Source organism: Salvelinus fontinalis, chromosome 27 (assembly GCF_029448725.1).
Source record: "Salvelinus fontinalis isolate EN_2023a chromosome 27, ASM2944872v1, whole genome shotgun sequence".
In the NCBI taxonomy this organism is placed as follows: domain Eukaryota; kingdom Metazoa; phylum Chordata; class Actinopteri; order Salmoniformes; family Salmonidae; genus Salvelinus; species Salvelinus fontinalis.
This window is the reverse complement of record NC_074691.1, coordinates 22,564,060-22,587,633: the sequence shown is the minus strand read 5'-3', so window position 1 is coordinate 22,587,633 and position 23,574 is coordinate 22,564,060. Positions and strand designations below refer to the sequence as shown.

At 46.9% G+C, this 23,574-nt stretch overlaps 1 protein-coding gene across 1 annotated transcript; it reads left to right on the top strand.

Annotated features, from left to right (window-relative positions):
* Positions 1-62: 62 nt before the first annotated feature.
* On the top strand, positions 63-23,395 carry LOC129825302 (solute carrier family 22 member 16-like). Its single transcript, XM_055885300.1, has 8 exons — positions 63-210; positions 3,094-3,576; positions 11,898-12,015; positions 12,867-13,425; positions 14,875-15,002; positions 22,289-22,398; positions 22,921-23,020; positions 23,142-23,395. The coding sequence occupies exons 1-8, from the start codon at positions 167-169 to the stop codon at positions 23,322-23,324; spliced, it is 1,725 nt and encodes a 574-aa protein (XP_055741275.1). The 5' UTR covers positions 63-166; the 3' UTR covers positions 23,325-23,395.
* Positions 23,396-23,574: the final 179 nt, after the last annotated feature.

Below are 23,574 nucleotides of genomic sequence, written 5' to 3'. Positions count from 1 at the left end.
GAAAAGTGTTTTTCCCTGTTCGTCGCACTAAGTGGAAATTTCCCCTAAGCGTGCCCCTCCTACCGGCGTCCAGTAAAAGCCAACATTTACAAATTGTCAGTGGCGAGTCGATGCAGAATCCGCTACTCACGGAGCGAGAGTCGCGCGAAATACCTGTCAAGGAATTATGAGCGTGGATCGTCTATTTGATGAGCTTGGACACTTCAAAAGGTACCCAGAACAATAATGTCATTTCCACTTAAATTGCATTGAATTAACATAACTAATATTATAAACTTATTTTGTCCAGAGACTCTTTCATGTTTACTCGACAACCCTCCCTGGGCATATGACGACCTTACACCCCTCTTGTAGACAACATGGTTATTTTTATAGAACTACGGCGATTATTGTTCTATTGATGTTTAGTTAGCCTACATAGTAAGTATTGTAGTCCTTATAGTAAATTTCTTTATTTCTCTCTGCTAACAAAAGACAGCAGCTTTCTTCCTTCAAGTTGGTCTGAACTTGATTTTGGAGAGAAACATATGTAGTGCATTACATCATTGGCGCGTTAAAATTGGATGAACATTCTCCATTAGAATAGCCTATAGTTCTTTGTTTCATTCTCACTATATTCAAAACACTTGATGTAGACCTATATTCAATGTTTTTTTTTTTTGTACATGTAACGCTTGTCTTGTGGTGAATGAGCGGACCAAGGCGCAGCGGGTGCTGAATACATACTGATTTATTTAACAACGAAGACAAACACGAAAAGCACTTTGAAAATTACAAAACAAATAAACGAACGTAGACAGACCTGAACTAGAGAACTTACATATACACGAAGAACGCATGAACAGGTACAGACTACACAAACGAACGAACAAACGAAACAGTCCCGTGTGGTGCACAGACACAAACACGGAAGACAACCACCCACAAACAAACAGTGTGAACAACCTACCTTAATATGGTTCTCAATCAGAGGAAACGTAAAACACCTGTCCCTGATTGAGAACCATATCAGGCTAAATGACAATGAACCTAAACATAGACCCACATAACATAGAATGCCCACCCCAACTCACGCCCTGACCAACTAAACACATACAAAAACAAAAGAAAACTGGTCAGGAACGTGACAGTACATGGAGAATATTCTGTTTTTGTTAGGCTACTTAATAAAGAAAAAAAAACAGTTTTTATATTACAGTAGGCTATCATAAATGATTGGGTGTCATTTTACTTCATTGTGCATTAATCAATCAGGGTGAAGTTATTTCTATGTGTTGGATAGTAAAGGGTTTCATTCCTTTGATGCAACTTCCTCATGTTGTCCTTTTATTGAACCCCTCGATTCTAGAACATAACTCCCCTTATCTCTCCTCCTCCAAGGTTCCAGAACATAACTCCCCTCATCTCTCCTCCTCCTAGGTTCCAGAACATAACTCCCCTCATCTCTCCTCCTCCTAGGTTCCAGAACATAACTCCACTCATCTCTCCTCCTCCTAGGTTCCAGAACATAACTCCCCTCATCTCTCCTCCTCCTAGGTTCCAGAACATAACTCCCCTCATCTCTCCTCCTCCTAGGTTCCAGAACATAACTCCCCTCATCTCTCCTCCTCCTAGGTTCCAGAACATAACTCCCCTCATCTCTCCTCCTCCTAGGTTCCAGAACATAACTCCCCTCATCTCTCCTCCTCCTAGGTTCCAGAACATAACTCCCCTCATCTCTCCTCCTCCTAGGTTCCAGAACATAACTCCCCTCATCTCTCCTCCTCCTAGGTTCCAGAACATAACTCCCCTCATCTCTCTTCCTCCTAGGTTCCAGAACATAACTCCCCTCATCTCTCCTCCTCCTAGGTTCCAGAACATAACTCCCCTCATCTCTCCTCCTCCTAGGTTCCAGAACATAACTCCCCTCATCTCTCCTCCTCCTAGGTTCCAGAACATAACTCCCCTCATCTCTCCTCCTCCTAGGTTCCAGAACATAACTCCCCTCATCTCTCCTCCTCCTAGGTTCCAGAACATAACTCCCCTCATCTCTCCTCCTCCTAGGTTCCAGAACATAACTCCCCTCATCTCTCCTCCTCCTAGGTTCCAGAACATAACTCCCCTCATCTCTCCTCCTCCTAGGTTCCAGAACATAACTCCCCTCATCTCTCCTCCTCCTAGGTTCCAGAACATAACTCCCCTCATCTCTCCTCCTCCTAGGTTCCAGAACATAACTCCCCTCATCTCTCCTCCTCCTAGGTTCCAGAACATAACTCCCCTCATCTCTCCTCCTCCTAGGTTCCAGAACATAACTCCCCTCATCTCTCCTCCTCCTAGGTTCCAGAACATAACTCCCCTCATCTCTCCTCCTCCTAGGTTCCAGAACATAACTCCACTCATCTCTCCTCCTCCTAGGTTCCAGAACATAACTCCCCTCATCTCTCCTCCTCCTAGGTTCCAGAACATAACTCCCCTCATCTCTCCTCCTCCTAGGTTCCAGAACATAACTCCCCTCATCTCTCCTCCTCCTAGGTTCCAGAACATAACTCCCCTCATCTCTCCTCCTCCTAGGTTCCAGAACATAACTCCCCTCATCTCTCCTCCTCCTAGGTTCCAGAACATAACTCCCCTCATCTCTCCTCCTCCTAGGTTCCAGAACATAACTCCCCTCATCTCTCCTCCTCCTAGGTTCCAGAACATAACTCCCCTCATCTCTCCTCCTCCTAGGTTCCAGAACATAACTCCCCTCATCTCTCCTCCTCCTAGGTTCCAGAACATAACTCCCCTCATCTCTCCTCCTCCTAGGTTCCAGAACATAACTCCCCTCATCTCTCCTCCTCCTAGGTTCCAGAACATAACTCCCCTCATCTCTCCTCCTCCTAGGTTCCAGAACATAACTCCCCACATCTCTCCTCCTCCTAGGTTCCAGAACATAACTCCCCTCATCTCTCCTCTTCCTAGGTTCCAGAACATAACTCCCCTCATCTCTCCTCCTCCTAGGTTCCAGAACATAACTCCCCTCATCTCTCCTCCTCCTAGGTTCCAGAACATAACTCCCCTCATCTCTCCTCCTCAATTCCAGAACATAACTCCCCTCATCTCTCCTCCTCCTAGGTTCCAGGCATGTCTGTACTTTGCTGCTGTCTTCCAGGCCATAGCCTGTGGAATCCACTACCTGGCCTCTGTGTTCCTTGTGGAGAGGCCAAGCTTTGTCTGCGCACCGCCCGGTAACGTAACTGACGTCCTGTACGGGAACTACACAGGTGCTTCCCTGGAGGAGGTGCTGCCGTTCTTTAAACCGGCGAACGGGCCCATTGTGGTGCGGACTGCGGAGGGCAAACAGTGGGAGCTCAGCACCTGCCAGCGAACCCAGCGGATTAACCCCACAGACTTTACCTACGAGCAGCTCGTCAACAGGACGACAGAGAAGTGCGACAGGAACTACCATTACGTGTACGACCACAGCGAGGTGTATCAGAGCATCGTGACAGACTGGGACCTAGTGTGTGACAGGGAATGGCTGGCCAAGCTGTGTCAGCCCACTTTTATGATTGGTGTGCTGGTCGGAGCGCTGGTGTTCGGGGACATCGCTGATAGGTAAGAGGAGCTTTCCCCACCTACCTGTTCCCAAATATGGGGAATGTGTCTGCCCCCTGCGGTGCCCCTCCCCAGCTGTGCCCCTGTACCCTGTCCCTCCCTGGCTGTGCCCCTGTACCCTGTCTCTCCCTGGCTGTGCCCTGTACCCTGTACCCTGTCCCTCCCTGGCTGTGCCCCTGTACCCTGTCCCTCCCTGGCTGTGCCCCTGTACCCTGTCCCTCCCTGGCTGTGCCCCTGTACCCTGTCCCTCCCTGGCTGTGCCCCTGTACCCTGTCCCTCCCTGGCGGTGCCCCTGTACCCTGTCCCTCCCTGGCGGTGCCCCTGTACCCTGTCCCTCCCTGGCTGTGCCCCTGTACCCTGTCCCTCCCTGGCTGTGCCCCTGTACCCTGTACCTCCCTGGCTGTGCCCCTGTACCCTGTCCCTCCCTGGCGGTGCCCCTGTACCCTGTCCCTCCCTGGCTGTGCCCCTGTACCCTGTACCTCCCTGGCTGTGCCCCTGTTACCTGTCCCTCACTGGCTGTGCCGCACAGCGCAGGGAAAGCTGTGACACACGGGTCTGGAAAGGAGGCCATTTGTTAATGCAATATTCACTCAGAAATTCACATTTTTGGATTTGAAAATCCAGTTAGTGTTTTTTTTGTTGTTTAAATATATATATATTTTTTTAATTTTTATCCCATTTTCTCCCCAATTTTCGTGGTATCCAATCGCTAGTAATTACTACCTTGTCTCATCGCTACAACTCCCGTACGGGCTCGGGAGAGACGAAGGTCGGAAGCCATGCGTCCTCCGAAGCACAACCCAACCAGCCGTACTGCTTCTTAACACAGCGCGCCTCCAACCCGGAAGCCAGCCGCACCAATGTGTCGGAGGAAACACCGTGTACCTGGCCCCCTTGGCTGGCGCGCACTGCGCCCAGCCCGCCACAGGAGTCGCTGGAGCGCGATGAGACAAGGATATCCCTACCGGCCAAACCCTCCCTACCCCGGACGACGCTATGCCAATTGTGCGTCGCCCCACGGACCTCCCGGTCGCGGCCGGCTGCGACAGAGCCTGGGCGCGAACCCAGAGACTGTGGTGGCGCAGTTAGCACTGCGATGCAGTGCCCTAGACCACTGCGCCACCCGGGAGGCCCAGTTAGTGTTTTGAGTGAGAAAGAAACAGAGAGCCAACCAGTAAAAGCACAGCCCCCTTAATCAACACATTGTGCCGACAACATCAAAGAGCCATTCCAGACTCTGAAGTCAGGAGGACTTTGAGAGTTAGGTGTTACCCAGACTATCCTGAAAGGCCCAAGGGATATAGATGTACTGAGGGAAAGATAGAGGGATAGATGGGCCAGGTGTTAGGGGTGAGGGTTTATGGGCCTGGTGGGAGGGTTTATGGGCCTGGTGTTAGGGGTGAGGGTTTATGGACCTGGTGTGAGGGTTTATGGGCCTGGTGTTAGGGGTGAGGGTTTATGGGCCTGGTGTTAGGGGTGAGGGTTTATGGGCCTGGTGTGAGGGTTTATGGGCCTGGTGTTATGGGTGATGGTTTATGGGCCTCGTGTGAGGGTTTATGGGCCTGATGTTAGGGGTGAGGGTTTATGGGACTGGTGTTAGGGGTGAGGGTTTATGGGACTGGTGTTAGGGGTGAGAGTTTATGGGCCTGGTGTGAGGGTTTATGGGCCTGGTGTTAGGGGTGATGGTTTATGGGCCTGGTGTGAGGGTTTATGGGCCTGATGTTAGGGGTGAGGGTTTATGGGACTGGTGTTAGGGGTGAGGGTTTATGGGACTGGTGTTAGGGGTGAGGGTTTATGGGACTGGTGTTAGGAGTGAGGGTTTATGGGCCTGGTGTTAGGGGTGAGGATTTATGGGCCTGGTGTTAGGGGTGAGGGTTTATGGGCCTGGTGTTAGGGGTGATGGTTTATGGGCCTGGTGTGAAGGTTTATGGGCCTGGTGTTAGGGGTGAGAGTATATGGGCCTGGTGTGAGGGTTTATGGGCCTGCTGTTAGGGGTGAGGGTTTATAGGTCTGGTGTTAAGGGTGAGGGTTTATGGGCCTGGTGTTAGGGGTGAGGGTTTATGGGCTTGGTGTGAGGGTTTATGGGCCTGGTGTTAGGGGTGAGAGTTTATGGGCCTGGTGTTAGGGGTGAGGGTTTATGGGCCTGGTGTTAGGGGTGAGGGTTTATAGGTCTGGTGTTAGGGGTGATGGTTTATGGGCCTGGTGTGAGGGTTTATGGGTCTGGCGTTAGGGGTGAGAGTTTATGGGCCTGGTGTGAGGATTTATGGGCCTGGTGTTAGGGGTGAGGGTTTATAGGTCTGGTGTTAGGGGTGAGGGTTTATGGGCTTGGTGTTAGGGGTGATGGTTTATGGGCCTGGTGTTAGGGGTGAGGGTTTATGGGCCTGGTGTGAGGGTTTATGGGGTGAGAGTTTATGGGCCTGGCGTGAGGGTTTATGGGCCTGGTGTTGGGGGTGAGGGTTTATAGGCCTGGTGTTAGGGGTGAGGGTTTATGGGACTGGTGTTAGGGGTGAGGGTTTATAGGCCTGGTGTTAGGGGTGAGGGTTTATGGGCCTGGTGGGAGGGTTTATGGGCCTGGTGTTAGGGGTGAGGGTTTATGGACCTGGTGTGAGGGTTTATGGGCCTGGTGTTAGGGGTGAGGGTTTATGGGCCTGGTGTTAGGGGTGAGGGTTTATGGGCCTGGTGTGAGGGTTTATGGGCCTGGTGTTAGGGGTGATGGTTTATGGGCCTCGTGTGAGGGTTTATGGGCCTGATGTTAGGGGTGAGGGTTTATGGGACTGGTGTTAGGGGTGAGGGTTTATGGGACTGGTGTTAGGGGTGAGAGTTTATGGGCCTGGTGTGAGGGTTTATGGGCCTGGTGTTAGGGGTGATGGTTTATGGGCCTGGTGTGAGGGTTTATGGGCCTGATGTTAGGGGTGAGGGTTTATGGGACTGGTGTTAGGGGTGAGGGTTTATGGGACTGGTGTTAGGGGTGAGGGTTTATGGGACTGGTGTTAGGAGTGAGGGTTTATGGGCCTGGTGTTAGGGGTGAGGATTTATGGGCCTGGTGTTAGGGGTGAGGGTTTATGGGCCTGGTGTTAGGGGTGATGGTTTATGGGCCTGGTGTGAAGGTTTATGGGCCTGGTGTTAGGGGTGAGAGTATATGGGCCTGGTGTGAGGGTTTATGGGCCTGCTGTTAGGGGTGAGGGTTTATAGGTCTGGTGTTAAGGGTGAGGGTTTATGGGCCTGGTGTTAGGGGTGAGGGTTTATGGGCTTGGTGTGAGGGTTTATGGGCCTGGTGTTAGGGGTGAGAGTTTATGGGCCTGGTGTTAGGGGTGAGGGTTTATGGGCCTGGTGTTAGGGGTGAGGGTTTATGGGCCTGGTGTTAGGGGTGAGGGTTTATAGGTCTGGTGTTAGGGGTGATGGTTTATGGGCCTGGTGTGAGGGTTTATGGGTCTGGCGTTAGGGGTGAGAGTTTATGGGCCTGGTGTGAGGATTTATGGGCCTGGTGTTAGGGGTGAGGGTTTATAGGTCTGGTGTTAGGGGTGAGGGTTTATGGGCTTGGTGTTAGGGGTGATGGTTTATGGGCCTGGTGTTAGGGGTGAGGGTTTATGGGCCTGGTGTGAGGGTTTATGGGGTGAGAGTTTATGGGCCTGGCGTGAGGGTTTATGGGCCTGGTGTTGGGGGTGAGGGTTTACAGGCCTGGTGTTAGGGGTGAGGGTTTATGGGACTGGTGTTAGGGGTGAGGGTTTATAGGCCTGGTGTTAGGGGTGAGGGTTTATGGGCCTGGTGTGAGGGTTTATGGGCCTGGTGTTAGGGGTGAGGGTTTATGGGCCTGGTGTGAGGGGTCAGGGTTTATGGGCCTGGTGTGAGGGTTTATGGGCCTGATGTTAGGGGTGATGGTTTATGGGCCTGATGTGAGGGTTTATGGGCCTGGTGTGAGGGTTTATGGGCCTGGTATTAGGGGTGATGGTTTATTCTCAGCGGGTCCGTAGAACCTCCCGAGCCTACCCTCCTCATCTCTCAAACCCATCAGTCTTCATGTCACCTCTTTCTCAGGCCAGAACAGAAAAACAGGCAAACAGAGTGTGAAAGTGTGTGTTTGGGTAACAGTGTGTGTGGGGGTTCAGAGAGGCTTTTCCGTGAGTGAATCTGACACTACAGGGTAACAGCCAGTCGACAGCCAGAGAGACAGTTTAAGACTCTTGGTACGGTGTGGACATACAAGACCCCTGGCAGGATAACGCCCAGTTGTCCAGACTAGAGGTCGACCGATTAATCGGAATGGACGATTAATTAGGGCCGATTTCAAGTTTTCATAACAATCGGAAATCGGTATTTTTTTACACCTTTATTTAACTAGGCAAGTCAGTTAAGAACACATTCTTATTTTCAATGACGGCCTAGGAACGGTGGGTTAACTACTTTGTTCAGGGGCAGAACGACAGATTTTTACCTTGTCAGCTCGGGGATTCAATCTTGCAACCTTCCGGTTAACTAGTCCAACGCTCTAACCACCTGCCTCTCATTGCACTCCACGAGGAGCCTGCCTGTTACGCGAATGCAGTAAGAAGTCAAGGTAAGTTGCTAGCTAGCATTGTTTTTTATAAGATAAGTTTAATCAATCAATCAATCAATCATAATCACTAGTTAACTACACATGGTTGATGATATTACTAGTTTATCTAGTTTGTCCTGCGTTGCATATAATCGATGTGGTGCGCATTCGCGAAAAAGGTACCTAACCATAAACATCAATGCCTTTCTTAAAATCAATACACAAGTATATATTTTTAAACCTGCATATTTAGTTAATATTGCCTGCTAACATGAATTTCTTTTTGTAACTTCTCGTGCAACAGAGTCAGGGTATATGCAGCAGTTTGGGCCACCTGGCTCGTTGCGAACGGTGTGAAGACTATTTCTTCCTAACAAAGACAGCCAATTTCGCCAAACGGGGGATGATTTAACAAAAGCCCATTTGCGAAAAAAGCACAATCATTGCACGAATGTACCTAACCATAAACATCAATGCCTTTCTTAAAATAAATACACAGAAGTATATATTTTTAAATCTGCATATTTAGCTAAAATAAATCCAGGTTAGCAGGCAATATTAACCAGGTGAAATTGTGTCACTTCTCTTGCGTTCATTGCAAGCAGAGTCAGGGTATATGCAACAGTTTTGGCCGCCTGGCTCATTGCGAACTAATTTGTCAGAATTTTACGTAATTATGACATAACATTGAAGGTTGTGCAATGTAACAGGAATATTTAGACTTATGGATGCCACCCGTTAGATAAAATATGGAACGGTTACGTATTTCACTGAAATAATAAATGTTTTGTTTTCGAGATGATCGTTTCCGGATTCGACCATTTTAATGACCTAAGGCTCGTATTTCTGTGTGTTATTATGTTATAATTAAGTCTATGGTTTGATAGAGCAGTCTGACTGAACAATGGTAGGCGCCAGCAGGCTCGTAAGCATTCATTCAAACAGCACTTTCATGCGTTTTGCCAGCAGCTCTACTGTTTATGACTTCAAGCCTATCAACTCCCGAGATTAGTCTGGTGTAACCGATGTGAAATGGCTAGCTAGTTAGCGGGGTGTGCGCTAATAGCGTTTCAAACGTCACTTGCTCTGAGACTTGGAGTAGTTGTTCCCCTTGCTCTGCATAGGTAACGCTGCTTCGAGGGTGGCTGTTGTCGATGTGTTCCTCGTTCGAGCCCAGGTAGGAGGGAGGAGAGGGACGGAAGCTATACTGTTACACTGGCAATACTAAAGTGCCTATAAGAACATCCAATAGTCAAAGGTATATGAAATACAAATGGTATAGAGAGAAATAGTCCTATAATTCCTATAATAACTACAACCTAAAACGTCTTACCTGGGAATATTGAAGACTCATGTTAAAAAGAACCACCAGCTTTCATATGTTCTCATGTTCTGAGCAAGGAACTTAAACGTTAGCTTTTTTTACATGGCACATATTGCACTTTTAATTTCTTCTCCAACACTTTGTTTTTGCATTATTTGAACCAAATTGAACATGTTTCATTATTTATTTGAGGCTAAATTGATTTTATTGATGTATTATATTAAGTTAAAATAAATGTTCATTCAGTATTGTTGTAATTGTCATAATTACAAATACATTATTAAAAATCGGCTGATTAATCGATATCGTTTTTTGGTCCTCCAATAATCGGCATCGTTATCGCCGTTGAAAAAACATAATCTGTCAACCTCTAGTCCAGACAGAACAGGAGAGGCCTGCCAAAGCCAGAAGAGGTACCTGGATCCAGCTACAGCTAGGTCCCTAGCCTGAGTCATGGTCTAGGTGTCCACTATTTAGAGAATGGGGCACTCAGTTGAACCCTCATGCCCACAAACCCATTCCCTGAGCTGGGACTGAGGGGTGAGGGTGTGCCTACCTGGGCTGTATCGTTATGGGCTGTTGGATAGTTTTTTAGGCAGTTTTTGAGATTCTAATAAGGCATTTTGGCCTCTTATTTGTGACTGATAGTGATGACCCATGCAGAAGAGTGGCAGCCTGTGGTGTTGTGAAACTGTTTGTGTTGTGGATTGGAACCTATATATTACCAGTTCAAAGTTCCATAGTGTGTTCACTTTAAATGTTGTCGCTATGCATTCTATGCTGCTTGTGTGTACTATGGCTGGACAACCTTGTGGTACCAGTCAATATGGTGGGGTATAGGACAGCATGGCATTAAGAGATCACATCCTATTCAGTGAAGGGGAAGATGACGAGTTAGATTGTGTCGTAGTTAGACAGACTACTAGAATACTTCCATGCTCATACACTGGGGCAGTATGAATGTGTCATTTGCCAACTTGTTCATTGATTTTGTTCTATCTAGTCTGGCAGCTTTGAGGCACATGCAGGCAGTTACACACACAAACAAACACACAACCTACACACATATGAACTCAGCCACTACTGTTGTATAGTGATGTACAATTTCAACCCAAACTGCTGCTCTGTGGCTGGCGCTGTGGCTGACCCTGTGGCTGACCATGTGGCTGACCATGTGGCTGACCCTGTGGCTGACCCTGTGGCTGACGCTGTGGCTGACCCTGTGGCTGACCCTGTGGCTGACCCTGTGGCTGATGCTGTGGCTGACCCTGTGGCTGACCCTGTGGCTGACCCTGTGGCTGACTCTGTGGCTGACGCTGTGGCTGACTCTGTGGCTGACGCTGCGGCTGACCCTGTGGCTGACGCTGTGGCTGACCCTGTGGCTGACCCTGTGGCTGACCCTGTGGCTGACGCTGTGGCTGACCCTGTGGCTGACCCTGTGGCTGACCCTGTGGCTGACGCTGTGGCTGACCCTGTGGCTGACGCTGTGGCTGACCCTGTGGCTGACGCTGTGGCTGACCCTGTGGCTGACGCTGTGGCTGACCCTGTGGCTGACCCTGTGGCTGACGCTGTGGCTGACCCTGTGGCTGACGCTGTGGCTGACCCTGTGGCTGACCCTGTGGCTGACCCTGTGGCTGACCCTGTGGCTGACCCTGTGGCTGACCCTGTGGCTGACGCTGTGGCTGACCCTGTGGCTGACGCTGTGGCTGACTCTGTGGCTGACCCTGTGCTGCTCCCAACTTGTTGTCTGTCTAACATTATTTTAACCAATATTTGTTCTGTTCTAGATCAATGCCTTGAGTCACATGAAGTCACGTACTCACACAACAAACAAACCGACTCAATCACAACTTCTGTGTGGCGATGTGCAATTCCCAGTCAGCAATACATACCTCTTATTTTGCGCTCACTTCATATGAGCTTGTGTGACATTGAATGGTTTTCTCTCAACTCTTCGCATGTCGTCAGATACAGTAGATAGCAGAGGGCCTTTTTTGTAAATACATGATGTATGTCTCTTCCTCTACAACAGGTGTCAATCAGACGGCCAAGCGGGCGGTTTGAGTAAAAGTGTACTCAAAATGACTAAAACCAAATCCAAACTGTGTAGAAATTATAATTGACCTACATTCACACAGTGTCTTGAGTGTGTCCAGCTCGCTAATAATAACTGAAATGACAGTCCGGGAGCATCGAAAATTCCTAAAACGATGGATAAAGGACTGTTTTCTGACAGAATGTGGCCCCCATGGCAAAATTTGTTTGACAACCCTGCTCTGGAACTTATGGCTCAGTCAGGATGACAGTCAGCCACAACACAGGCCTTGGTGCAACTATTTAACTATACACCCTAACAAGTAATCCTAACTTTTCACATTCTCCCCCCCCCCCTCTCTCTCTCTCTTCTCTGTCTCTCTCTCCTCTGTCTCTCTCTCCTCTGTCTCTCTCTCCTCTGTCTCTCAGGGTTGGCAGACAGAGGATCCTGATGATCACCAGCCTGTGCCAGTTTGTGTTTGGTGTAAGCGTGGCATTTACGGGGAACTACTACCTATTTATGTTCATACGCTTCCTGCTCGCCATGGTGAGTGTGTGTGTGTGGAGAGGAATGTAGTGTAAGGCCTGCAGTAAGGAGACACTCAATAAAATATTCTCTTATGGAGAAACTTTACTTGACATTTCAAACTCATTTCCCATAGACATACTGTGAGTTCTTGATTTACGCAGAAGTCAAGTTCAGGAATGCAGTTATATTCATACATTAGTTAGTATTCATACAGTATTTGTATTTGTCAGTATTAGATTATGTGTCTAAAAGGAATGGCAGGTTGTACTGGAAGGAAAGGGAGAGGGTCGTTAATATTAGCAGGCCACAAGGCTATAAAATGTTGCTTACATAGTAGGTCCTATGTTGTGCCCAGACACAAACCCTCCCTGTGCTGCTCATAACAGAACACATATACACACATTCTCAGTCTTACAGCCAGGTGTCTGTTCAACCCTACATTCTCTCTGGCCATAGGCCATATTCTGTTGTTCGTATTGTGGTCTGTAAACCCTGTAAGAGTTACAGATTTGAAAGGCCGTTTTAGAAATCCCAAGCACAACCTACCAGACTATTTCCTGTGTATATATGTTAGCGTGTGTGTGCATGTTTATGCTAATGCTTGTATGTCTGTGAGCTGTTTGGGCTAATATCTGGGTCATTCCCTGAGGATAAGGTCTAACCACAGTCTGCTCTCAGGATCTATTTACTAAACACAGACCAGAGGATAACACACATCAGAGACTTGTGTCAGGCATTAGATTTATGCATCAAGAGTAAAGTGTGTGTGTGTGTGTGTGTCTGTCTGTCTCTGTGTGTGTAGCCTATATGTGATTTGAGGCTCTTGCCCTGTGTTGTGTTCCAATGTTCCCCCCCCTCCCTTTCTGCAGGTGTCTAGTGGCTACCTTGTGGTGGTGTTTGTGTACGTGACCGAGTTCACCGGCAGCAAGGTGCGCACATGGACCTCCATGCACGTGCACGCCGCCTTTGCCACGGGTGTCATGATGGTAGCGATCATGGGCTACCTGGTGCGGACCTGGCGGAGCTATCAGATCATCCTCTCCACCTGCACCTCCCCCTTCCTCTTCTTCTGCTGGAAGTTCCCAGAGACGCCCTTCTACTTGATGGCTAAGGGGAGGCTCCAGGAGACTCAGGTCTTGCTGGACTCCATTGCCCGCTTCAACGGGCTGGAGCCTGGCCACCTGAGGGCCGAGAACCTCCTGGAACCCGAGGAGGCTCTGCTGGAGAAGGAGGTGGCAGCGGGGGTAGCCCAGCCGGCAGAGCCCGAGAAGAAGCTGAGCATCCTGGACCTGTTTGGGACATGGAGGATGGCGTGGAGGACAGTGACGGTGGGGGCCGTGTGGTTCATCAGCAGCCTGGGCTACTATGTCTTCTCCCTGGGCTCTGTTAACCTGGGGGGCAACCAGTACATCAACCTCTTCCTGGCTGGTGAGACTGTGATGGGGGTGTGTGTGGGTGGGGCATATGATGTGTATGTACTGTGTTAGGGGTGATTATAGGAGTGACCACCAAGCTGTATATATTTAGGGGAGTGACCACCAAGCTGTATATATTTACTTCCCTATCAAGCAAAAATGTATTCATATAGTACATGTAGATGGTCATGGACAGATGGGCATTCTATACACTGAACTAAAGCTGCTGAACTCTACTACTGTATATGTGGCTGATGTTGATACTGAGACAGTATGGGCTGGCTGAGGTAGCTATAGACAGACAGACAGACAGGGAGTGTTGTGTGGTGCTGCTGCTAGGTGTTGCTGGTACTGCTGCTAGGTGTTGCTGGTACTGCTGCTAGCTGGTGGTGCTGCTGGTGGTGCTGCTGCTAGCTGGTGTTGCTGCTGCTAGCTGGTGTTGCTGCTGCTAGCTGGTGTTGCTGCTGCTAGCTGGTGGTGCTGCTGCTAGCTGGTGTTGCTGCTGCTAGCTGGTGTTGCTGCTGCTAGCTGGTGTTGCTGCTGCTAGCTGGTGTTGTTGCTGCTAGCTGGTGGTGCTGCTAATTCAGGCTCCTACAGCGACAGACAAAGGTGTGTTTATACAGACACAGCTGCTTTTGGCCATGTAAACACGGTCTGTGTCTGGTCTGTCCCATGGCTCTGCCTGTTGACTATTCTGTGTTTACTATTCTGTTTATTCTACAGGAAGGATACTTGACAGAATACTGCTTTGGGCATGTTAATGTCTGGGCACCTACACTGTAAACAGACAACTGTTTAAAACTGGATGTGCCGTTGGATGTATACATAGTTTTAAAGTCATTACCTAATGTGTGTGTGGTGAGCAACAGAACTAGTTTTCTCCAGTTCTGGTGTCATTAAGGGCAGATCAGGGACATTTCCCAAAAGCATCGTAAGCACTAAGATAATCTTTTGTACATTTAGTTTCAGTGGAATTACAATTATCTTAGTGCTACAATGCTTTTGGGACCTGCCCAGGTCAGTAAGATACAATATCTTTTTTAACCATGATTCACTTTATTAGACACAAAAATATCTCACTACTGTAGATTTTTAGGCTAGGTACTTGTGGGATGTAATGAGGAAAATGAGAATAATGTAATAAGCCTATATTGTGTTTGGAAGATATGTGTTTGAAGAAAGAGCCACAAACCCCACTTCCTGCTCAGAGTAAGCCTAGCTGTCTGTGGCCCTCTTTTTGGCTGCACTTTAGATCAATTGTGAAACTCAGAGGAAGTGCCATCTAGCAAGCTCTTTTCTCTATGCTCTTAAGTATCAAAGATTAAACAGTCTCGTCACTAGGACCTTTCAGTCAAATTACAGGCAATGCTGGCCCAGTTCCAGATGTCACCTCACAGAATGTCACAATGCCAGCCATGCCCGCTGTCTTGCTCTGACATCCTTTGTGATTGTCTGTTTCCAGGTGCGGTGGAGTTCCCCTCCTACCTGATTGGCTGTTATGCGATGGACCGGGTGGGCAGGAAGAGGACATGTGCTCCGGCTCTTCTGCTGACTGGAATGGCCTGCATGCTCATCATTGTGGTGCCAAACGTATGTACAAGTAATCACAAGTGTACAAGTATGTACAAGTGTGTGTTTTGACACATGCTACACATCTTCACTGCAGAACGTTTCAAACCTAATGTGACCCTGGAGATCCGTCTGAGACTTGAACAGATGGATGGAGGGTAACCATTCAGGATTCATTTTAGTAGAAATGGCCTGTGCACAGAAGTTTACATGCCCTGATCTAAACCCTTCACCTTAAACTTATCTCTAACTGTAACCTGACCAACACTGGCCAATATGTGTGCATGTGCGCGTGCGTGTGTGTTTCTAAGTGGTGGGATTCAACAGGTTTGTTCCAGCAGCAGCCAATAGTTTTCTGCCCTCAGCAGGGAGGGATCTCCATATCTGTTACTAATGGGCCGTAGCCAGGCACATGCACAGATGGGCTCTATCTTTAGCCAAAGGGCCAAGAAATCAACCTGCTCCTCCAAACGCCTGTGCACAGCCCTGTCCACCACAGCCGCAGGCCACCAGAGAGAGAGAGGCCTGTTATAGTATAGTCTACTGTGGATTTGCTGCGTCATGGAAACAGCCTGAGTTATAGTACTGCAGGTGCACTAGGTCAGATTGGTTGAGCTGGAGGAGAGTTATACTGCCATACTCCATCCCAGTGTTCATTTGGTACTATTTTTTAATTTAGTCTAAGTCATTTTGACTATAATACCATTACGTCTTAGTCACATTTTTGTAATTTGAATAATGATTTAGTCTAGTTATTGTCAAAATTATGAAAACAGTGGGCATTTTAGTCATCTAATGCCCTTTCTTTTTAGTCAGAATTTTCGTCACATCACATTTGTACTGCCTCAATAACCTACAGAACAAATGAATCACTGACTTCCGTGTTCACAAACATGCATAGCTTTTCCTACCTATTTTTCTGCATAAAATCCTATCGCATGCTTCTCTTCCCAGAAGAACACATTACTCTGCAGCAGATTAAAAATCACACCCCTTGACAGGGCTCTAACATTTTCCACTGTGCCACCAACTTTTTCAGTTGGTGGCACCAGCCCATGATTTGGTCTCCCCAGTTCTCTTTAGCGGGATAACGCAAAAAAAGTGTTATCATTAAAATCAAATCAAGAATGTATTTGTCACATGCGCCTAATACAACAGTTGTAGACCTTACTGTGAAATGCTTACTTACAAGCCCTTAACCAACAATGCAGTTTAAGAAATCGAATCAAACAAAAAGTAACACAAGAAATATACATAACAATAACGAGGCTATATACAGGGGGTACCGGTACTGAGTCAGTGTACAGGGCTACAGGTTAGTCGAGGTAATTTGTGAAGTGTCTATTCATAGATAATGAACAGTGAGTAGCAGCAGTGTAAAAACAAAGGGGGGGAGGGGTCTTCAATATAAATTGTCCTGGTGGCCATTTGATTAGTTGTTCAGCAGTCTTAAGGCTTGGGGGTAGAAGCTGTTAAGGAGCCTTCTGGATCAAGACTTGGCGCTCCGGTACCACTTGCCATGCGGTAGCAGAGAGAACAGTCTATGACTTGGATGACTGGAGTCTTTAAACATTTTTGGTGCCTTCCTCAGACACCCGTCTAGTATATAGGTCCTGGATGTCAGGAAGCTTGGTGTACTGGGCCGTACGCACTACACTTTGTAGCGCCTTACGGTCAGATGCTGAGCAGTTGCTATACCAGGTGATGATGCAACTGGTCAGGATGCTCTCTATGGTGCAGCGGTAGAACTTTGAGGATCTGGGGACCCATGCCGAATCTTTTCAGTCTCCCGAGGAGGAAAAGTTGTTGTCGTGCCCTCTTTACAACTGTCATGGTGTGTTTGGACCATGATAGTTTGTTGATGTGTTAATGGGGGCGTGTTTGGGACCCCTTTTCCTATAGTCCACGATCAGCTCCTTTGTCTTACTCACATTGAGGGAGAGGTTGTTGTCCTGGCACCACACTGCCAGGTCTCTGACCTCCTCCCTATAGGCTGTCTCATCGTTTTCGGTGATCAGGCCTACCACTGTTGGGTCGTCAGCAAACTTAATGATGGTGTCAGAGTCGTGCTTGGCCACACTATCATGGATGAACAGGGAGTACAGGAGGGGACTAAGCACCCACCACGGAGGGGCCCCAGTGTTGAGGATCAGCGTGGCAGCGTGTGTAGTTACCAACTGGGGGCGGCCCATCAGGAAGTCCAGGATCCAGTTGCAGAGGGAGGTGTTTAGTCCCAGGGTCCTTAGCTTAGTGATGCGCTTTGGAGGCACTATGGTGTTGAACGCTGCGCTGTAGTCAATGAACAGCATTCTCACATAGGTGTTCCTCTTGTCCAGGTGGGAAAGGGCAGTGTGGCGTGCGATTGAGATTGCGTCATCTGTGGATCTGTTGGGGCAGTATGCGAATTGGAGTGGGTCTAGGGTTTCTGGCATGATGGTGTTGATGTGAGCCACGACCAGCCTTTCAAAGCACTTCACCGATGTGAATGCTACAGGGCGGTAATCATTTAGGGTTACCTTCACTTTCTTAGGCACAGGGACTATGGGGGTCTGTTTGAAACATTTAGGTATTACAGACTCGGCCAGGGAGAGGTTGAAAATGTCAGTGAAGACACTTGCCAGTTGGGGTCCGTGCATGCTTTGTGTACACGTCCTGGTAACCGGTCTGGCCCCGCGGCTTTTGAATGTTGACCTGTTTAAAGGTCTTGCTCACATCGGCTACGGAGAGCGTGATCACAGTCATCCGGAACAGCTAGTGCTCTCATGCATGCTTCAGTGTTGCTTGCCTCGAAGCGAGCATAAAAGGCATTTAGCTTTTAGGCTCGCATCACTGGGCAACTCTCGCGTCACTGGGCAACTCTTTGCTAGGTTTCTCTTTGTAGCCCTGCCACATCCGACGAATGTCAGAGCCAGTGTAGTAGGATTCAGTCTTAGTCCTGTATTGACGCTTTGTCTGTTTGATGGTTCGTCTGAAGGCATAACGGGATTTCTTATAAGCGTCCAGATTAGTGTCCCGCTCCTTGAAAACGGCAGCTCTAGCCTTTAGCTTGGTGCGGATGTTGCCTGTAATCCATGGTTTCTGGTTGGGAAATATACGTACGGTCACTGTGGGGACGACGTCGTTGATGCCCTTACTGATGATGTTGGTGACTGAGGTGGTATACTCCTCAATGCCATTGAATAATTTCCTGAACATATTCCAGTCTGTGTTAGGAAAACAGTCCTGTAGCGTAGCATCACCTTAAAGTAATTTGCAGTGTTTTAGATTATGCAGTAGACTACTGAGATGGTAGGCTTTAGCAATAAGACACAAGGAGGTGTGTTCTTGTGCACAACGCGGAGTGCCTGAATACAGCCCTTAGTCGTGGTATATTGGCCATATACCACAAACCCCCAAGGTCTCTTATTCCAATTATGAACTGGTTACCAACGTAATTAGAGCAGTAAAAATGTTTTTGTCATATCTGTGGAATGTGTTCTGATATACCATGGCTGTCAGCCAATCAGCATTCAGGGCCGAGTTTATAATATTCAATTAATAAGTTGTTTCATCTAACATGTCCAAGCAGGAATACATGATTCACGATATTGTGATGTGCAACCTAACATATTGATTGTCATTAATTATTATTTGACAATAGGCTTTTGCTTTTACTGTTAAAATAGGGTTCCAGAATATTATGAGTTTTGTGGTTCAATAGAGATGAATTTACCTACATCTTTATGTGAACTAATATCATAGGCAAATTTATTTTGGGGCTTATTCACCACATGAGGAAGTGAAAACTCCAAACACATTAACTAGATGGCTAACAGTAAATATAATACCCACTGCTAGTAGTCATGTACTAATCTAACAGTACATATAATACCCACTGCTAGTAGTCATGTACAAATCTAACAGTAAATATAATACCCACTGCTAGTAGTCATGTACTAATATAACAGTAAATATAATACCCACTGCTAGTAGTCATGTACTAATATAACAGTACATATAATACCCACTGCTAGTGGTCATGTACTAATCTAACAGTACATATAATACCCACTGCTAGTAGTCATGTACTAATCTAACAGTAAATATAATACCCACTGCTAGTAGTCATGTACTAATATAACAGCACATATAATACCCACTGCTAGTACTGTAGTCATGTACTAATCTAACAGTACATATAATACCCACTGCTAGTAGTCATGTACTAATCTAACAGTACATATAATACCCACTGCTAGTAGTCATGTACTAATCTAACAGTAAATATATTACCCACTGCTAGTAGTCATGTACTAATCTAACAGTAAATATAATACCCACTGCTAGTAGTCATGTACTAATATAACAGCACATATAATACCCACTGCTAGTACTGTAGTCATGTACTAATCTAACAGTACATATAATACCCACTGCTAGTAGTCATGTACTAATCTAACAGTACATATAATACCCACTGCTAGTAGTCATGTACTAATCTAACAGTAAATATAATACCCACTGCTAGTAGTCATGTACTAATATAACAGTAAATATAATACCCACTGCTAGTAGTCATGTACTAATATAACAGTACATATAATACCCACTGCTAGTGGTCATGTACTAATCTAACAGTACATATAATACCCACTGCTAGTAGTCATGTACTAATCTAACAGTAAATATATTACCCACTGCTAGTAGTCATGTACTAATCTAACAGTAAATATATTACCCACTGCTAGTAGTCATGTACTAATCTAACAGTACATATAATACCCACTGCTAGTAGTCATGTACTAATCTAACAGTACATATAATACCCACTGCTAGTAGTCATGTACTAATATAACAGTACATATAATACCCACTGCTAGTAGTCATGTACTAATCTAACAGTACATTTGTATTTGCAGCCTGCTACCCTATGCACTCACAAAGGCCGATGCGCATTTCGCACGCATTGTATCTTAAAGCCATATCAGATATCTTGGCTGCAAAATAGTTGCTTTTGAGCTCATTATTAAGAGATGACAAATAAAAAAATACACTAACGGAAAGCTGAGAACAACAGTAGGTGTTTCCAAAGCTATGTATTTCCCACAAATAGATTTTTAAATGTTATACAATCAGAAGCCTTTTTTCTCTCTCCCCAGCAGAACGGGCCCCAATGAAACAGGCCCAGAGGCTGGGCAGACACTTTCATTAGAGGAATCATGAGGACAATGTACTTTACTGATTTTAGCTGTTCTTGTTAACAAACTATAGTTTTGGCAAGTCGGTTAGGACATCTACTTTGTGCATGACACAAGTAATTTTTCCAACAATTGTTTACAGACAAATTATTTCACTTATAATTCACTGTATCACAATTCCAGTGGGTCAGAAGTTTACATACACTAGGTTGACTGTGCCTTTAAACAGCTTGGAAAATTCCAGAAAATGATGTCAAGCTTCTGATAGGCACTTTTTTTATTATTATAAAAAAAATATATATGTACGCTTCTTTCCCCCCCAATTTTCGTGGTATCCAATTGCTAGTAATTACTATCTTGTCTCATCGCTATAACCCCCGTACGGGCTCGGGAGAGTCGAAAGTTGAAAGCCATGCGTCCTCCGAAACACAACCCAACCAAGCCGCACTGCTTCTTAACACAGCGAGCCTCCAACCCGGAAGCCAGCCGCACCAATGTGTCAGAGGAAACACCGTGCACCCGGCTCCCTTGGTTAGCGCGCACTGCCCGCCACAGGAGTCGCTGGTGCGCGATGAGACAAGGATATCCCTACCGGCCAAACCCTCCCTAACTACGCTAGGCCAATTGTGCATCGCCCCACGGACCTCCCGGTCGCGGCCGGCTGCGACAGATCCTGGGCGCGAACCCAGAGTCTCTGGTGGCGCAGCTAGCGCTGCGATGCAGTGCCCTAGACCACTGCGCCACCCGGGAGGCCCTCTGATAGGCTAATTGATTGGAGGTGTACCTGTGGATGGATTTCAAGGCCTACCTTCAAACTCAGTGCCTCTTTGCTTGACATCATGGGAAAATCTAAATAAATTAGCCAAGACCTCAGAAAAAAATTGTAGACCTCCACAAGTCTAGTTCATCCTTGGGAGCAATTTCCAAACGCCTGAAGATACCACGTTCATCTGTACAAACAATAGTACGCAAGTATAAACACTATGGGACCATGCAGCCGTCATATCGCTCAGGAAGGAGACGCGTCCTAGAGATGAATGTACTTTGGTGCGAAAGGTGCAAATAAATCCCGGAACATCAACAAAGGACCTTGTGAAGATGCTGGAGGAAACAGGTACAAAAGTATCTATATCCACAGTAAAACGAGTCCTGTATTGACATAACCTGAAAGGCCGCTCAGCAAGGAAGAAGCCACTGCACCAAAACCGCCATAGAAAAGCCAGACTACGGTTTGCGACTGCAAATTTGTGGGCAGAACTGAAAAAGTGTGTGCAAGCATGGAGGCCTACACACCTGACTCAGTTACACAAGCTCTGTCAGGAGGAATGTGCCAAAATTCACCCAACTTATTGTGGGAAGCTTGTGAAAGGCTACCTGAAACGTTTGACCCAAGTTAAACAATTTAAAGGCAATGCTACCAAATACTAATTGAGTGTATGTACACTTCTGACCCACTGGGAATGTGATGAAAGAAATAAAAGCTGAAATAAATAATTCTCTCTACTATTATTCTGACATTTCACATTTTTTAAATATAGCGGTGATCATAACTGACCTAAGACAGGGAATTTTTACTAGGATTAAATGTCAGGAACTGTGAAAAACTGAGTTTAAATGTATTTGGCTAAGGTGTATGTAAACTTCTGACTTCAACTGTATATTTATATAGTGGATATATTGCGATGATACTCTTTCAGTGCATGAGCAGATAGCTCAGCCAGGGAGGGATGCCAAAGACCGAGAGGAGTGAGGAGGAGACGGAGAGGAGAGAAAGAGGGGAGGGGTGGTGGGAACAAACTGAATTTCCTCCTTCACTGGGAGAAAAGCAAACCTTTTTTTAAAGATCACACTACTATTTCTCAGTTTAAAGATCATAGCTCATTTCCTCAGGTTGAAATGATGTATTCCAACTAGTTGTTGACTGATTCAGGGCTAAGGTGATCCGTTAGTGTCTGTGATGTGATTGGCTGAGTAATCAGGAAACAGATGTTTGGAATTGTTTACAGTCTTATTGATTGCTCTCTTCTCGCTCTCTATTGCTCACTCTCTGTCTATCTTCCTCCCCTCTCTTTCTCTGGTACTTCCTGTCTCCCCTCCACCTCCTTTGTTCTCCTTCTTTTGGTTCTTCAGGACATCGAGGTGTTAGCCATCTTCCTCAGTATGACAGGGAAGTTTGCTATTGCCATCGCCTTTGGCCTCATCTACTTGTACACCTGTGAGCTCTACCCAACCATCATCAGGTACAGTAAACACTGTGAGCTCCACCCAACCATCATCAGGTACAGACAGGACACACTGTGAGCTCTATCCAACCATCATCAGGTACAGACAGGACACACTGTGAGCTCTATCCAACCATCATCAGGTACAGACAGGACACACTGTGAGTTCTATCCAACCATCATCAGGTACAGACAGAACACACTGTGAGTTCTATCCAACCATCATCAGGTACAGACAGGACACACTGTGAGCTCTATCCAACCATCATCAGGTACAGACAGAACACACTGTGAGCTCTATCCAACCATCATCAGGTACAGACAGGACACACTGTGAGCTCTATCCAACCATCATCAGGTACAGACAGGACACACTGTGAGCTCTATCCAACCATCATCAGGTACAGACAGGACACACTGTGAGCTCTATCCAACCATCATCAGGTACAGACAGGACACACTGTGAGATTCTTCTATCCAACATACTTAATGTATCCTGACAGATGCTATCAATTGTATTAAAGTGTGTTCTCCCCTTAGGTCCCTGGCGGTGGGCAGTGGCAGTATGATGTGTCGTGTGGGCAGTGTGGTAGCTCCTTTCTGTGTCTACCTGGCTGACATTTGGCAATTCCTACCACAGGTAAACAACAGACACATATATACAGATAGAGCATATATTCTGATTATGATAACATACCCTTACACATTTTTCTTCTTCCACTAACTCAATTTCCTTTTCTCCTGTCTTTCCTCTCCCATAGCTGATTGTGGGGATCCTGGCATTTATAATAGGTGTTCTGACCCTGTGGTTACCAGAGACGCTGGGTGAGCCCCTGACCAGCACCATGGAGGAAGCTGAGGCTCTAGGCAGGAAGAAGAACCTCGAGGTGGGCAAGAAAGACCCTGAGGAAGGGATGGAGATGAACTTGAACCAGAGCAACTAGCTGGATGTCAAGCCTTGAGTGACACCTCTCCACCAACCAGAGAGAAGGAGTGGTCCACGAATACAGAGAGAGGGGGGAGGGAGGGAGGGAGGGAGGGAGAGAGGGGGAGAGGGAGAGACTGACTCTGACTACTGTAAACGGTGCCAAGAAACCAACAAAAACCAACCTCATCTAAATTAGAACAAGTAGGACTTTTTATAATAAAGTATTTTTTGACATTTTGTTCTGCAAAGTGACCCATTTCAGAGCT

Excerpts from the sequence above, each read along its gene's own strand:
- LOC129825302 (XM_055885300.1), top strand. The coding sequence starts at position 167 with ATGAGCGTGGATCGTCTATTTGATGAGCTTGGACACTTCAAAAG. Across the intron at positions 12,016-12,866 it reads TACGCTTCCTGCTCGCCATG|GTGTCTAGTGGCTACCTTGT; the intron begins GTGAGTGTGTGT and ends CCCTTTCTGCAG. Across the intron at positions 15,003-22,288 it reads TCATCATTGTGGTGCCAAAC|GACATCGAGGTGTTAGCCAT; the intron begins GTATGTACAAGT and ends TTGGTTCTTCAG.